The following is a 17419-nucleotide window of genomic DNA, read 5'->3' as shown; positions in this document are numbered from 1 at the left end:
GCTGTTTGTGCAAATAGTATCAGAGAATTTTAATAAATGTGTTGAAAATAATGCTCTTTTGCTTGCTTGTTTAGATAGTAAATTCTCCAGAACTGATGTCACTGTGTGCGTGGGTGCAAACAATGAAAGATCCCCAATTGGTGCCTCAATGTATTTCCACAAAGCCAATAAACAATAGCAACCAGAAGTATGTTTGACTAATATTTATTTAGTTTTGAGTTCCTTTGCACTGAAGCAAAGCTGCATGGCATTGTCTTCAACACTATTTAAAGGACCATGTAGTTTCTTCTCTCTGTAGTTGATAGTATACTAATACTATGTGTTCTCTTCAGAGGTTACTGTATCAGCATGGTATTATTCCTGTGTAAAACAAAGGAAGTTCTTATTTCAGGCATCTCAAAAGTTAGCATTTCAGATACTCTAACAAGATCTAATTTTCTTCAATATATATAACAATAGCAATATAATACTAGTTTTCACAGATGACAAAGAACATTACCTTCATAAATCATAGTAAAGAAGGTACATGAATTGATTCCTTAGTGTGAAATTAAGTTGTTATAACTCCCATGATTTTCTGATGTTAACTTTTATTTCTTTGGTAGCTCACTAGGCGCTTGCCACCTATCAAGGAGGCCAAGCCCAGGTTGCAAAAGCTGTTCCGTGACTTCTGGTTGTATTCAGTGCTGATGGGATTTGCTGTGGAAGGATCAGGTAGTGTAAATGATAAGAGAACAATGTTGCTGCTCACATTTAAACTCTTGATGAATGTAAATGTAACTGTATGCAAACCATTCACAGCAGGCTGAAGAAAAATTACAGGCATAAAGACACTACAAAGCAAAGAGCTTACATGACAGTTCTCTGGTAGGATTTCTTTACATCTTTGCAGTTTTGCTATGAGATTCAGCCCAGTACAGGTTGTACTTAATTTTTTTTTATAAGTTAATAACCTTAGTTAACTATGAGTTTTGATAGTTAAGTTCCTGAAATGGAAGAGCAGACACATGGGGTACAATGTTAATCAAGTAGGAACTTCTTATCCAGTGAGAAACTTCACTTGGAATTACCTACATGTGTGTGTTTGGTACATGGATCACTTGTATGGAGGTTTTGGGCTTAAGTACATGAGAAACTGGCCCTAGGAAGCAGCGCAAGTCTTGGTAATGCTGATTAGCTTTATGAATTTTCGTCTTGTTTCCTCTCCCCACCCTGCCTTCCTCTTTATACTTGTGTTCCAGGTCTTTGGCCAGAAGAATGGTATGAAGGTGTATGTGAAATTGCCACCAAGTCTCCATTACTCACGTTTCCCAGCAAAGAACCACTTCGATCTGTTCTTCAGTACAATTCTGCCATGAAGAATGATACTGTAACTTCTGTAAGAATTAATTTCTTCTATTATACCCTTCCATAAGGTCTGTCAGTGTTAAATGGTACGATAACCATGATATATTGAAATAGCACAGTTTCTCCAGCCTGCCTCCTATTAGTGAAAACCAACTTGTGTACACTGCTCTTACGACGGCAGTGTACATAAATGGCTTGGGTTTAGTTTTATTGAGTATTAATACCAACATTTAGGATGGTAACTACAGTATTTTGATAAGGTGTAGAAAACTAGTCTTTGTGGAGGTGGAAGCCTTCTAATACTTTTTCATCTATTTTGTATCAGGCAGACAAAACTCACACTTTAAAAAAATAAGCAAACTTTGGAAGGAAACAACACATTTAGTCTTTCAAAGAAATGTTAAGTGAGCTTTTTCCCTTTTTATCCTCTGGTTTGGTACTGGTATACTTCTCTCTCCCTAGTGTTTGCAGGATAGATTTTACCTGAGGACTAACTGCGGTAGCAGTGTGAAGTGTATTGAAGAGTTTGCAATTTACGAAATATCTTTGTCTGGCTCCCAAATAATACAGAAATGTGTATCGTGCCAGGATAGTTAGTTCTGTGCCATCAAAGAATGGCACAACAGACCCATGAAGTTTCAGAAGCCAGACAGTGTTGATGTTGATCAAACTTATATGCTTTTAGTGTAGGAATTGTATTTCCTCATTGGTGTAACTGCACGGAAACTAGCAGTTATTTCAACAGAGAGCTTGACTCCAGTACTTAATTCTGTTTAGTTGTGTATTTGAAGAATTGTGACTTGCTGAGTCAGAGCAGGTCGGTCTTAGTCTGCAGACAGAAGCATCCTGGCATATTGTTTATGAAGGTTAAAAAGTAAACAGAGTAATAGCTGAAAACAAATGTTTTTCAGAACACAAACTAATATAATACTCCCACTTCAGATAACTTCATGTATTCATCTCTAGGCTGAATTAAATGAATTGCGGAGTACCATAATAAATCTCTTGGATCCTCCTCCAGAAGTGTCAGCGTTGATCAATAAGTTGGACTTTGCCATGTCTACCTATCTCCTTTCTGTTTACCGCCTAGAGTATATGAGGTATATATACACCTTTTTCACTGATGCCTTTTTTAAAAAATAAATTAAAAACCACGTATGTTCCAGTCAGAATTGCCAGACACTAAGATAAATGAGAGTGTGTATTTTGAGTCACGTTAGCTCTATTAAGATTCCAAGATTGGCAATTATTCTGTGCAAAAATGCCTTTAGGGTAGATAAAAAGGATGGTTAATATAGTAGGGCCCAAAAAAGTGTGATCTCCTCTGTATAGGTACTAATAGAAGATGGACAAAAGGGTTCTTCAAAGGAATGTTTTGCAAGTGTAATATATCCTCTGCACAGTCTTGTGCTTGCATCTCTGAAGGACAGTGTAGACACTTGCCTATTCTGTGAGATCAGTGTAATGTAGGAGCGGAGAAATCTTTTTTGTAGTGTACTTTGTTTCCCCTCAGCAGTGTGTGTTAGGTTGTACTAATTAAACATACTGAATTCATGGACTGTGCTTTTTTTTTTTTTAAAATTCTTCAAAACTGTATTTCTTACAGCTGTTTACAGGAGTGTATAGCTGAAAGCTGAGCTGGAGGTCTAGTAGTCAGGAAAGTAGGAGGAAACTTCTCCATCACGTTTTTACTCTGACAGTAAACCAGAAACATCTTGGCTGTATTTTAGAAACAGTCTTTTAATAAGTGATATTTCTATTGTATGCAAATTCAACAAATGCAAAATCTGTAGAAATGCCAAAGATTGTACCACATTTATATGTTTGTGGTGATTGTATAAGTGCATCATCAGGTTCCTGCTCCTGAGGTGTGAAAGTTAGTCTCTCAGTGACAAACCAGCATTTTATGGTCTCAGTCCTGTTAATTGAATGTAGAAACAAATAGCAGTATCACACTTGCTGGAGACTTAAAATTGCCATGAAATGAACAGTAACTGTATGTTGTGTACTGTGGTGTTAAAGTACATAGTTTTATGTTTAACATCTTTAAAAGAAAAGGAAAAAGAAAAAAAACAAAACTAAACCAAAACAACCAAACCCACAGAGCTCTTATTTTCCTAGGGTGTTACGTTCAACCGACCAAGATCGTTTCCAAGTCATGTTTTGCTATTTTGAGGATAAAGCAATTCAGAAAGACAAATCTGGTAAGATTACCTGTCTTGGTTGTCTTGCAACTTGACATACTAGGAAGTTATTTCCAGGCATGCAAAACTAAAAGAAATCAAGCAACTATATGACAAAATGAATCATGTTCACTAGATTGCTGTCGCTTTGTTCTTGCACTGCTTTTGTTGTGAAACAGCTTGGTTCAGTGTTGGCCGAATAAACATAAACACTTTGTTAAGCATGATTTTTAAAACAAATGTAATCCTGATAATCAAATCTGCCATTTCTCTCAATTCCTCAGGCATGATGCAGTGTGTGATAGCTGTTGCTGATAAGGTGTTTGAAGCTTTCCTGACAATGATGGCTGATAAGGTAGGTTACACGGAAACTAAAATTTTGAATTTGTATAATTGTTCTGAATTTGAGCTTCATACTTCTCTTTGGCATGCTTTTTAGCCTAAAACTAAGGAGAATGAAGAAGAGTTGGAGAGGCATGCTCAGTTCTTGCTGGTAAATTTTAACCACATTCACAAGAGGATCAGAAGAGTTGCAGACAAATACTTATCTGGTCTGGTAGACAAGTGAGTATAGATTTCATCTTCCTGCTCTCTTTTCACATTGGCTGTTTAGTGATTGCTTATGCAGTTGATGACAACAATCAAGTGGATTTCTTGGCTGGTTCATCTGCTGAAACATCTCCTTCAAAATTAACATTCAATAGTATTTTTACCCTGGGCCCTGAAACCCCTGCTTAACGTGTCTGTGTCTGCTTAGTATTCCCATGGATGGAGCACAGCAAAGTGCGCATGAAATAAATGCATTCTCAACTCCTATGAAATAGCTCTAGTTAGCTTACTTTCTGAAAGCTTTTGACGCTGTATTGAGCTAGGCTGTTGTGAGCCATGGCCAGCTTTGTAACTTCTGTTGAGTATGAGCTTACCAGGTGATGTATGTAACTAGCTCTTGGAGCAGCTCTGTTTTTTGATAAAATAATTTCCTTTCATAGCTGTCCATCATTATTGGTTTGTGAATCCTGTCTTGCTCTAGGTTTCCTCACTTGTTATGGAGTGGAACTGTGCTGAAGACTATGCTAGATATTCTGCAGACACTGTCACTGTCTCTTAGTGCAGTAAGTTCCTTTTTCTTTCATAAAACTGAATTGTCTGGCTTTGGTTTGCATTTATTTGATACTTATTTATGAGTTCTTACTTTGGTTTTGCTTTTATCACTAGAGATTGGTAAAATCTTTATTTTAAATTCTGTGAGGTAAGTGCATTTCCATCCCTCTTTCATAGGTAGTAAAACTAGTGCTAGAAAGTTGTTGTCGAATGTGGTTCAGAAAGTCATGTTTAGCATCAAGAACAAAACATAGGATTACCAGTTCTGGGTTGTAATTGTTGAACTGTCTCATTTGATATCAAAATTTGGTGGTTTTCTGGTTTGTGTTGGTTTTATGAACTGTGGTTGTCAGATTATATTCTTTCCAGTCTCTGTATGTGTATCCATATTCCTTGAATTTATTACATATTAGTATTTTTGAAGATGGAAATGCTTTGTAGAGTTTTATTTTTGTATTAAACGTTGAAGGGAGAGCCTTGGATTTTTAAAATTATTCATACTAAAAGCCAACTGGAATACAAGCAATTTCTTCTAGAGCTGTTCAAATTGACTTTGAGAGCAAATACTAGCAAAAAGGTTTGGTAAATCAGGCTTCTTGTTTGTGAAAAGTGCTACCTGTAGCATTCAGGTTAAGTGATGATGAATTTCATCTTACTGAAAGCTGATAATTGTTTTTGTGCAGGACATTCACAAGGACCAGCCATACTATGACATTCCTGATGCTCCATATAGAATAACTGTCCCTGACACACATGAAGCCAGAGAGGTAGGTGGTCTTCCTTGATTTATCGAAGAAGAAAATAATGCCTGATATTTTTGTATGTCTTGAGGATAAATTAGTGAGCCATTCTGGTCCTTTTTTTTTTAAATGCTTCCCTAGGTAAGTTTTTCCTAATAGAATATGACACTTGGTATTTATGTTTTTCTGAATCTTACTATTTTACTTGAAGTGTGACAGTTGCTTGCTTATCAAGGGTACATTAATTGTTACAGAAAATCTTAACTGTATCATGTTGCTGCAACCTGTCTTACTCCATATGTAACTTACTACACCATTAAAACCAGGGCCTCTTGTTATATGCCCTATATTGTACTGATTGTATTCATGCTTTCTAATTCTAGAGTATAGTCAAGGATTTTGCTGCACGCTGTGGGATGATTCTGCAAGAAGCAATGAAATGGGCTCCTTCTGTCACAAAATCTCATCTACAGGTAATGAGCATGTGAGAACTTGATTTTTGCAGATCCTCAAAATTAGAATTAAATTATGTGTTGTTTTTCAGGCTATCCAAGCATAACTTTAAATTTTCTGTTGCTCTAGCATTTCCTTTAGAGTATTGTCAGAGGATAATTAGGATTTTTGATTTGGTGTGACTTTTGATGTAGTCCAAACTGAAGTATCTTGGAAATAACAGGTTTGTAAACAGTTGATCATCCTGGATTTACTTCAGAAGTCAGAATTCAGTATAATAGAATCATCTGCCTACTGAAGTCCGTTTAATGCCGACACATTAGCTGAAAATATCAGCTGGACTGAAGTATATGATTAGGATGTAAGATTTGTTTATTATTTCCCTCTTGGGAGGATGTTTTCTTCTGCCTTTATGGTTGGGTGGAGTTTTTTCCTTTTTTAAATATGGAGAAACACTGCTAATATGAGACCACTGTAAATTACAGGCTTGAATTTGAATGTGGGTGTTGTAAACACTCACATGTGGTAGATTTCAGTAAAAAGCAGTCACAAGACCACAAAGAAAGATTAAGAGACTGTTTATGATCTACTAATAAAATACCTTTTATGTAAACAAAAAATCTCACTATAGTAAAATGCAGGTGTCTGTTAATCCTTGGTGAGTAGCTGAAGGAACTATGTAGTCTCGGTTAGACTAGTATTCCTTCTAGAGGTGCCTAATGTAGTCCTGATAACAGAATTTCTGGGAGGCTCGCAGTCTTGGGCACTGCAGATCAACCTGAAGTTTGTATTTCTTTCCCCAAAAAAAGAACCTCAAGGGATTCTACCCGCATGTGAAAGGATTCCCTTCTTCCATGGGGTCCAAAGCACTTCCTTTCATAAGGTTCTCTTTGTAAGGTTCTTTTTGTCAAAAGGGATTCTTTCTAAGGAAGACCTCAGCCTTCAAGTATCTAGCTTGAAAACTTTATCTTTTTGCAAAATGGAACAAGTCTTACTCTTCACATATTTGGGAGGACATTTAGAATTTCTTATTGCCAGGGGAACAATGCCTAGAAGGGATGAGTAGAGGCAGCCTGTTTGTTATCAGGTATGTGTGTACTTAAGTTTCTGGTAGTTTGTGATGCTGCAACATTTGCTTATGTGTTGTCTTGTTTTGAAAAACACAGTAGTTTCCCAACAATTTTTTTTTTTTTTTTTTTTTTTTTTTTGTCAGGAGTACCTCAACAAACATCAGAACTGGGTGTCAGGTTTGTCCCAGCACACAGGACTGGCTATGGCTACGGAAAGTGTTTTGCACTTTGCTGGCTACAACAGACAGAACACCACTCTGGGCGTGAGTATTGGGCACATCCTTGTTTGTTCATTTGTGTACCTGTATAGCTATTGTGCTAAATTTATAACATTCAGTATAGCCAAGTAATACAGATTTTCTAAATTACCTTTGTTGTGGCTCTTGAATATTACTCAGAAAGATCCCTTATTTCTTTCCACCTGAAATCAAGGTATCTGCCAATCATATTCTTCTGTAAAATACTGAAAAGTAAGATGGTAACAAGTAAGAAAATAAAACCATATCTAATACTGTTTAAGAGTTTTCTGTAGATGATTTTCAGTTACTTGAAACTAGGATCTGTGTTAGGCTGAAATGAACTGTTTTCTAGAATAGTAGCGTAGGTGAGAGTTGGGTGACACCCATTTGCTCCGTGTTTCACATAGCTACACTCAAAACATGGTTTTGCATTGAATATTTCATGTAGTTATTAACTGTAAAAAAACCTGCATATTTCTTCTGATTTGTGGTTGTAATTTCTGATCTGGAGAAACGCCCAGTAGAATCTGCTGCATCATCAGCCAGCGTGTTTTCTAGCAGCAGCTCTGGAACTGCCTCCTCCCCCAGCCTTAGCAGGATTTCCTTTTGGTTCTCTGTTACAGTTGTCCTTCTAGACAGTTGCTAGTTACTAAAGGTAGTTAGGATAAAGAACTCCCAGGGCTCAGGAAGACAGCCATGCAGTTCTCTAAAGGGACAAGGTGAGAAAACTTGATAGAATACAGACTGTTCTGGAAGAATCTAGAAGCTTTACGACTGGAAAGGAAATAAGGGAAACAACATTCTCATTTTCTTAATAAGATAACAGTATTTGTTTTTATTAGGGCCCTCCTGTGTCAACCAAGTGGCAAAAGCTGTTTCAGAAGGCTTTCAAATTGCTAGCAGTTTGGTTTGCTTTATTCCCGTGGACTGGACAGTGCTAATGTGAAGGTGATCGTGTACAAATTTTATAACCAAGACACACAAAACTAGTTCTCAGAAGTTTATCCATTGTTGAGCCAAGCTAGCCATTAGCAGTACTGAAGCAAAGCATTGCAGGAGGGTTAAATTTTTGGTGGTTTTGCGGGCCTTGAATTTGAGTATTAAATCCTCAATATAAAAAATTCATTTTACAGTGTAAAGAATCGTTCTTTTTTTGTTTGCTTTTGAGGAGAAACTCTGAGTCACGAATTCCTGAGTGCTTCTGTGAAGGGAAACAAGGATTACTAGTGCACTTCTTAAAGACAGGAAAAAAATATTCTCTCTTCTGCAGTACCATCAGTTCAGCAAGCTGTTGCATGGAGAGGGCAGAACCAAGATCAAATCTCCTCCTTTCTTCTTCCCTACCTTTACCTGTTCATGAAAAGAGAGCAGCAGGCCCAGAGCGTCTATCCTTTATATAGTTTGTTTTGGTCTTTCAAGAAGTATATCCAATACATATATATTTCAAACTGTGTATCCATGGAATAAATGCATGTTACTTAATTTTTATCAGTCCTGGTCCTGTTGCACGTAATAGTCTCAATGCTATTCTGATTATAAGCATAAGGAAAACTAAACTTAAAACATGTTTGAAAGTATAAAAAGACAAAACCATGAATGGTTGGATATGAACAGTATAAACACCTGTGTGTGGTTTGGTCACAGGCAACCCAGCTGACTGAAAGACCAACTTGTGTGAAGAAGGACTACTCCAACTTCATGGCTTCTCTTAACTTACGCAACCGCTACGCAGGAGAGGCAAGTACAGGATTTCTCATGAGTGTGGAATGTCCACGAGCTCTGGCATGGCTTTTCAGGGCATGATGCCCCTTCCAATCTGAACTATTGTATGTTTATGTGTTATTTTAAGCACAGATTCTAAAGTTCAAATCCTTCAAGATAAAGTATATAATTTTCTTAAGTTTTTAAACAGATAATTTTACTGTTGGTCTTGCAGAAAGTACTTAGATTGCAGATAAAGCTAAAGATTTAGCGAAGTAGTAACAAAAGATGCCTCTATTTATGAAGTTCCTTAACAGGCACATGACAAATAACAAGTGAGATACGTAAAATACTGTTCTCTGTTAAAAAAAAACACTATATTTTACAGGTTTCTGGAATGATTCAGTTCTCAAATGCTACAGGACGAACATCTGACCTGAACAAACTGATGGTCAAAGAGCTGAATGATGCTCTTGAATCAGGCCACACTGAATTCTACACTCAGGCCATGTTTAAGTTGACTGCACTGCTAATAAGTAGCAAAGGTAATGAAAAACAAATGGAGTTCTGCTTTCTGGCTGTGAATGCCAAGAATAATAAAAGTACAAAAACTATCTATATACAAATGCAGTATGCATCAGCTTGAAGCAAATTTGTGTTTTGAGTTTTTTCAATTAGGCTTATATTGCCGAAAAGCCTTAAGCTAGAAGCTATTTATTAGAAATTGATTATTACATACTGTGCGCACCAGTTTCGTGCTGATGTGAAAAGCAGTTACTTATTCTGTGGGAGAAATCCGAGTGAATGTTTGTTTCTAGACTGTGATCCCCAGCTCCTTCATCATCTGTGTTGGGGACCCCTGCGAATGTTCAACGAGCACGGCATGGAAACAGCAATTGCTTGCTGGGAGTGGCTGCTTGCTGCCAAGAATGGAATAGAAGTGCCGGTAGGAAGCTGTTTAACAACTCTTTCTCTGCCCCTGCAAGGGGTGGAAGAGAGAAAATTTTGAGAGATTCACAGCTATTGTGAATCTGTGTCAAGTGAGGGTGTTAAATGCATTGTTAATCACTTCAGTCTGCTAGGAAGTTTCTTTTCATATATTGTTGGAAGTCAGAGCACCCTTAAAAGTAGAGTCTGGGAAACAGATCTTTCTCAGCAGCAGGGATGATACAGCAAAGGAAATCTGTTAGGATCTTAGCAGTACGATTTGTTTTGCTGCTGAGATGCCCAAGATGCTCATGAACCAGGTTCTAAACTACCAAAATTTATAGAATAGTGTTTTAAAACAAATAGAGATCAATGTCCCTGTTCATGATTCAGGGCCTCTGGTATCTGGCATTGCACCGTTGCACAAAAAAATAGACTTGCAAGTGTCCTAATCCTGTAACAGGCTAGACCAGCTGTATTTTGTGAGGTGGGGATGAATCTAATGGTAATAAAGCAACTCAGCATGGTGTAGTGAGAGCCCACACAGAGTTGAGAAGCTGCCTCTGATAATTGCTCCAGTTGGTGAGCGCTAAGTGTTTCACTTGCTGGAGATAGTCATCTAAATTTGCTTAGGTCATGTACATGGCACATCTTGGTTTTTAACTTTATAAGCATCAATTTCGGGGTTTTTTTCCCTCTTAGGATTCTGGGAAAGTTCTTTATCTTGTTGAGGCAATCAGATAAGCTCCCTTGGTTGCTGGGCCTCCTTTCTACTAGAGGATGCTGCTCCCTGGGGCAGGTTCAGCAAAAGTGAATTATGTGCCATCTTTATATTGTGTGCTGCATCAGCTCTGTGTGGTCATGGGTCCAACTGTGTCCTGCAGTGCATGAGAACCTGGTGTAGGCCTGTCTCTGCTGCCCTGGGGCTGGAGGCGGTAACCTTTAGTAGAGAGGGAGAGGGGCTGGCACCAGCTGATCTAACAGTTCAGTTTCCTCAAGAAAATACAGCACTTGTCTGTTACTAGCTGAACTTCCAGGGGAGTGGTTCTTCACTTTGTAATTTAGGATGCAAAAGAAACATTTTATTTATTAACACTGTTACCTTTCTTTTTGCAGTTCATGCGGGAAATGGCAGGAGCCTGGCAGATGACTGTGGAACAGAAAGTTGGTCTGTTTTCTGCTGAGCAGAAAGAAGCAGATCCATTAGCAGCCTCAGAAGAGAGCCAGCCAAGGCCTTGTCCACCAGAGGTGACCCCACATTACATCTGGATAGAGGTGTGTATTTCTTCTGGAATGTCCCACCTATGGTGGTGTTGCAGTGATGCTGTGATTAAGCTACTCTGCACTGCTTGTTCTCATGATTCAGGAAAGGGCTGGAGGTCATGGTGGTAGTCAATCTGCTTCAAAGCCAGGAGACGCACTCTTTCTGGATGAGCATAATAATTGAAGGGTAGAAAGGCGTTTGAAACGGAAAAGACTGGGTGAGAGTTGAGATGAAAAAGGTCAAAGAAGGCATGGCATGTCTGTCTTTCTCAGTTTTTGGTGCAGAGATTTGAAATAGCCAAGTACTGCAGCTCTGACCAAATAGAGATCTTCTCCAGCCTGCTCCAGCGGTCTCTTTCGTTGAACATTGGAGGGGCCAAAGGCAGTTTGAATCGGCATGTGGCAGCAATTGGACCCCGATTTAAGTGAGTAGTTTTGGATTTTTCCTTGGGGGAAGAAATAAGTTTATAGGGAGTTGGGAGATAAGGACTAAACACTAAATGTTTAAATTGTCCTTGGCTTCAACTGGTGATGTTCCTTTAAAAGCCTGCAATGATATAGAGTCTAAGCTCTGTTTTCAAAGCAGAAATAGCTAATTTTAGCTTGAAAGTCATTTTTTGGTGCTTCAGAAAACTTCATGGGATAATTTCATACAGTGAATTGCCTGCATCATGGATCTGTCAATGTATCAGTTGGACATAATTTTTCTCAATCGTTTTCACTTTTTGTGGCTTAAAGGCTTTTACTTTTTGTGGTTCAGTAGTCACAGCTTTAGGAACAGACTGATGATAATATGAGCAGTTTGCCAAGAGCTCTGAAACAGGCACTTTCTGATGAATTGAGCAGAGTTACAGCTGTAGCTATGGTTTGGATGGTATTACGTTGGTCTCCATTTTGAGAATGCTAGATTTTTTGTTCTCTATTTTGCTTATTAGGTTGCTGACTCTGGGGTTGTCTTTACTGCACGCTGATGTGGTTCCAAATGCAACTATTCGAAATGTTTTGAGAGAAAAGATTTATTCAACTGCCTTTGATTATTTCAGGTACCTTTTTATTTGCAACTACTCGCTGAAAGTGTGTGTGTGTGATTTCCTGAACTTTCTGTCGTACTTCAGAGCAGCAGCTGTCTTTCTCTTCTAGTGATTTAACTTCTTCCTTTACTTTTTCTCCCTTTTTAACAGAAACTTTTTTTTTCCTTGTGCTTTTCTCTAGTTCATAAGCCATCTCAGAGAGGCTTGGATAGAATTTCCACATTTCATCTGTCGTTTATAAAGTAGTGTCTGCAGGAATGTTTCTGTTGGGTTTTGGTTTTTTTTTTCTTATTTTGGAGTTTAGGTACCATTTTAAGCACTGAATAGATTTATAAGATCTAAAGAATTGCTGTTACAGAGTGTGTGGCTGAAATACAGTTGCACTGTTTTGATAGTACACCCACGCTGAATCTGATGATTTCAATATTTGACATGGGCACAACAGAAAATAATTTACAGGAATGTCTGAATGTGAGGAGGTCAGTCAGTCATAATAATAAATTTCAAATGAATCCAGGATGCTGACAGACTGCTGCCTTAATTTTCATTTATAATGGGTAGTTTCTACTTCTTCAGTCAGACATAATAAAGCCATGAGGGTAAAATGTAGTGATGCTTAGTCTCATCCTTGTAGATTCTGGTCAGAATAAGAAATACGACTTGGTTAGATTTGTGGGTTGTTAGTTGTTTTTTTTTCCCCTAATACGTTCAACTTCACATTATTTGTGTAATTTCTTCAAGTTGTCCCTCAAAGTTCCCTACACAAGGGGAAAAGAGGCTTCGTGAGGATATCAGTATATTGATCAAGTTTTGGACAGCGATGTTCTCAGACAAGAAGTATCTGACCGCCAGCCAACTTGTGCCACCTGGTGAGCTCCTTTATGTGCTGTTTGAAAAGCCTGCTATTTCTTTGATTGGATTCTACATCAGGTCTGTGCTCTGTTGTTAGATAATCAAGACACCAGGAGCAACCTGGATATCAATGTTGGGTCTCGGCAACAGGCTACACAAGGATGGATAAACACTTACCCTCTGTCCAGTGGCATGTCAACTATATCTAAAAAATCAGGTATATTTTTGATTGTAACTAGCTCATTGCAATTAATTGCATAGTGTATTTCATATGCATATGTTGCTTAAAGTCATTGTTTCCCTTTGACATTGGGCTCGTGTTCTTCTGGCAAGGTATTTAATGACCAGTGCCAAACTGGAGAGAGAACAGAAAAAGTCTCACTGGTAGCAGGCAGCAAAGTTTTGAAATTACTTGTTTTTTTGACAGAATGTTCAATTCTGCAGTGCAGAAGGAGTAAGAATGGAGGTCAAGATGTATCGAAATCCTGTAAGGAAATTGCTTTGTGCAGACATGCTGCTAGCGCTTCTTGGGGGCAGCGGAGTGACATGAGATTGTGGGCTGTTGCTGTACAGTTATAAACTATGTGCCCTTTCTTTTCAGTAGGCTGTCTTGTTTCTAAAGTGAACAGAATGCTGGCTAAATTGATACCGCTGTAGCCTGTTGTACTTCGTATATTCAGAGAACAACTGAACAACAAGTAGCTGCACTGCTGACTTTGTGAAGTCACTCTGATCTAAATTTACACATGTTCTGTGATTATTCAGTTCTTATATGTTGGTGTTGCCAGGTGTTGACAGTTTGAAAGCACATTTAACGTACTGAACAAAAGCCACTGAAAACTTTTTTTTATCCTTTTCTAAAGGAATGTCTAAGAAGACTAACAGAGGTACACAGCTACACAAGTACTACATGAAGCGAAGAACGTTACTGCTGTCATTGCTGGTGGGTCATCAGAAGAATGGGGAAGCTGCATGAATTTCTAAGACTGTTGTTGCAGGATACATAAACTGCATGCAGTATGAGATCAGAAGTGTTGTTCTTCTTCCAGAAAACATTGCTTTTTTTTTTGCTTTTTTTTTTTTTCTGCTTTCCTCAGGCTACTGAGATTGAACGCTTAATCACATGGTACAATCCACTGTCTTCCCCTGAGCTAGAGTTGGATCAAACTGGAGAAAGCAGTGTAGCAAACTGGAGGTCCAAGTATATCGGTCTTAGTGAGAAGCAGTGGAAGGATAATGTAAATCTGGCTTGGAGCATTTCTCCTCATCTTGCTGTACAGCTGCCTACCAGGTGAGAAATTTCAAAAGAAAACTGATGGAATTCCTGCTGCCTTAGAAGTTGAGTGAGTACTTGCACTGTAAGTACCGATGGCAGTTGCTCCTGTTTAGAGCCCCCTTGCATACTGTCACAGCTGGTTGTGACCTTTGAAATGAAAAGAACTAGATTACCTAATATACTTGTTTGGCTTGGGCTCTGCTGGAGTCTAGCTTCTTTTCTGCCACCCATTCTTTGCTAACACTTATATGGTGTTCAGAAGAAAATCATGTTTGATTTCTAACAGCACTGAACCCATTAACAGGCAAGCTTTTAAACAGTGCTAGAAGTGTCTTTGAATGAATTGTTCTAGATATATATTGGCTTGCACTTCAAGTATTATAAGAGAATTAGCATAGTTGGCTCCTGAAGGGAAAGGAAATTCTTTCCCCCTTACAACAGTGATAGTTTTTGCCAAGTAGAGTTCTGCACACCAGTTTCTGTAGAATCCCAGACAGTATATTTCAGCCAAGAATTCAGTAGTGGGCTAAAATACTACTGGTTTATACAAAAGCATTGGATGAGGACCAGTTGTTCCTGAATCCTCTTTTGACAGCATATTGGTCCCTCAGTGTGCATTATTTCATAGTTAGACTATTTGTTTATCAAGCATATACTCTTCTGCCTTCTGCTGTCCGCATCTTCACATAAACAGAAGAGGCTGACAAAATTTTCTAATGTTGTTACTGTATTTCTGGTTGTACTTAGATTTAAGAACACTGAAGCTATTGGAACAGAAGTGACCCGTCTGGTTCGGTTGGATCCAGGAGCTGTTAGTGATGTTCCTGAAGCCATAAAGGTACTTGTGAATATCTGTACTGTTACAGGGCCCCACTATGCCCGTTTCCTTCAGATGTATTGGAAAATACAGTCTTTACTTAACACAACATGTATATTCTAGTTCTAGTCATAGCTCTAAGGAGAGAATGACAGAATAGCTGTGGAAATAGGATGCTGAGACAAGAATCACAGCAATAAAGAGTAGGTAGCTAGTTAGCTAGTGGTACATCTTGCTCCTGGGTATATTCTCACCATACAGAAAATGTCTCAAAAGTCATCACTTGCAGCACAGCCACCATTTCTGTTCCTTTTGCATCATTTGTAAGGAAAGGCACTGGACCAAGTCATGGTGAGTGCTGCTGCTGCAATTATTTCAAGCTTAATCAGTTCTGTGTGTCATGAGGCCAAGCCTTTTGAAGTGGAGGAGACTCACCATGCTGATCTGCAGTGAAGTACTTGTCATGTGAGAGTCTTGTCAGAGCTACATTCTGTACATCACCTGTAAGAATAGATGACAGGAAAGTTGAACCTTCTTTAACCCTTACAAAAGGGCTCATCCTTTCTCCCTATGCTAAAGCTCCTGTGCTGTGCTTTTAGTAACTTGATTTCACTAACTTTGTCTGGTGATCTGGGAGGTGTTAGGTTTTCATAGGAAAAAAAATGTTTTAGATAAAATAGCTGTGGATTTGTAAAATAAAAAGTACCATGTTTCAATTTCTCTGCTATAGGAGGCTAGCTAATAGCGTTACTGTCTGGTGTGTTCTACTCGGGCGTTATTGGGTGCTATAACCCCCTAACATGTCTGCCTTGCTTTTTCAGTACCTGGTTACCTGGCATACAATTGATGCTGATGCACCTGAGCTCAGCCACGTTCTGTGCTGGGCACCAACAGATCCACCCACTGGCCTTTCCTATTTTTCAAGCATGTATCCACCTCATCCTCTAACAGCTCAGTATGGGGTTAAAGTCCTGCGATCTTTTCCTCCGGTAAGACAAGTCCCAAGAGAGTCTTAACACTCCTAGTAAAGTTACAGCTGTAGTCATTGTGACCACAGAGTTCATTTTAATACCATGGGGAGACATGTATGCTGAAAGGGCACACCGCATTGCAGAATGTGACTAGATTGGCATGGAAAGTTAAAGTTGATTGTCCCACGTAATACTGGCTCGGGTACTTAAAACTTTTTTGTCATAAATCACACAGCTTAATTCTTCAGACTGCTCTTCTCAGATTGTTCCTTTCAAAACTTTTCTTAGTGGAAAAGTGTTTTCTAAAGCATCAGAAGGCTGGATTTTTTACACTTGTCAGACTTGTATTAGGACTGTAAAATACGTGATTATTAATGACATCTTTGAAGGGAGTAACTGGACAGAAAAATACTTTGTTTTGAGGAGGTGGTATAAATATAGTTTTAAAATAAAGAGGCAGTGGTATTTTGTTCATTACCTAACTGAAAGTAGCTTTTCTCTGTGCATATGACCTGTCTTCCCTTCTGACTACTAAATAACAATACAAACCCTGCCATCTTTTCTCTTTCAGGATGCCATTTTGTTCTACATTCCACAGATTGTGCAGGCACTTCGGTATGACAAGGTGAGGATATGAAAAGCTGCATATGAACGAAACAGATTTATATTAAGGCAGTGTTTAGACCTGATAAAATCTAAGCTTAATGCTGCTTATTATTGCCCTGTATCTAATACATAGAAGAAAAATTATTGTCTCTAGAGGCTGGTTTGCTTTGGATACCCTTCTTATGAACAAGTAAACTTGAGAAACCAGAGGATATGTAGCTCATCTGCCAGGAAAGAGATTTTGTTGTGGGAAACCCCAGATAAAGATTTTGAATAAAGCTTTTGAAGGTCTGTTTGCATGAGACAAGCAGTAATGAATTTGAATCACTATCCTTAATCATTTTGCTGTGGAGTTAACCAGAGAAGACATCTAGGGGTGTCTTGTGCTCCATCACGTGTATGAAATCGGATCTTAGCTTCATTTTGCAGAAGCCAGAAGTGAAGCTTGATAACCAGGTTCAGAGTTCATTAATGTGAGATCATTGTTATCTGTCCACAAGGTATGTGAACTCTGGTCAGTGCGTTATTTTCAGGTGAAGACATCCCCAGCCAGTAGTGTAGGTGACCACATATAGTTATTCTTTGACAACTTTGCATGTTGCAGAGCACAAACATCAGACATCTTGTCTCTTAATATCAGTCATACATAGAAACATCTACAGACTGCAGAAATAGTTGAAAGTAGAGGAAAGGGAATGCAACTTGTGGAAGGAGTAGGATTCCCTTGTACATTTCAACTTCTTTTGTAAGTTTGTTCTTACTTTCCAGAATTTCTGTGGAACTGTGCCAGCACTTGCGGTTCTTGCTGCCAAAATGTGCAGTCCATATGACACTGTCTAGAT

General features: G+C 38.5%; 1 protein-coding gene across 3 annotated transcripts in view; it reads left to right on the top strand.

The window, feature by feature from the left end:
- PI4KA (phosphatidylinositol 4-kinase alpha) overlaps positions 1 to 17419 on the top strand; it is a 63221-nt gene that overhangs the window by 33565 nt on the left and 12237 nt on the right. For all 3 annotated transcript variants that reach the window (XM_040603527.1, XM_040603521.1, XM_040603536.1), the window contains exons 20-42: positions 606 to 714; positions 1242 to 1378; positions 2314 to 2447; positions 3469 to 3551; positions 3815 to 3885; positions 3970 to 4094; positions 4561 to 4642; positions 5315 to 5398; positions 5755 to 5844; positions 7038 to 7157; positions 8778 to 8870; positions 9223 to 9379; positions 9653 to 9780; positions 10878 to 11036; positions 11298 to 11449; positions 11960 to 12067; positions 12797 to 12924; positions 13005 to 13124; positions 13771 to 13850; positions 14005 to 14198; positions 14931 to 15021; positions 15822 to 15989; positions 16543 to 16596. In XM_040603527.1, the coding sequence (XP_040459461.1) occupies positions 606 to 714; positions 1242 to 1378; positions 2314 to 2447; positions 3469 to 3551; positions 3815 to 3885; positions 3970 to 4094; positions 4561 to 4642; positions 5315 to 5398; positions 5755 to 5844; positions 7038 to 7157; positions 8778 to 8870; positions 9223 to 9379; positions 9653 to 9780; positions 10878 to 11036; positions 11298 to 11449; positions 11960 to 12067; positions 12797 to 12924; positions 13005 to 13124; positions 13771 to 13850; positions 14005 to 14198; positions 14931 to 15021; positions 15822 to 15989; positions 16543 to 16596 (2667 nt within the window). The remainder of the gene's footprint in view (positions 1 to 605; positions 715 to 1241; positions 1379 to 2313; positions 2448 to 3468; positions 3552 to 3814; positions 3886 to 3969; positions 4095 to 4560; positions 4643 to 5314; positions 5399 to 5754; positions 5845 to 7037; positions 7158 to 8777; positions 8871 to 9222; positions 9380 to 9652; positions 9781 to 10877; positions 11037 to 11297; positions 11450 to 11959; positions 12068 to 12796; positions 12925 to 13004; positions 13125 to 13770; positions 13851 to 14004; positions 14199 to 14930; positions 15022 to 15821; positions 15990 to 16542; positions 16597 to 17419) is intronic.

Source organism: Falco naumanni, chromosome 1 (assembly GCF_017639655.2).
Source record: "Falco naumanni isolate bFalNau1 chromosome 1, bFalNau1.pat, whole genome shotgun sequence".
Classification (NCBI taxonomy): Eukaryota; Metazoa; Chordata; class Aves; order Falconiformes; family Falconidae; genus Falco; species Falco naumanni.
The sequence above is the reverse complement of the archived record's forward strand: the minus strand, read 5'-3'. Positions and strand labels throughout refer to the sequence as shown.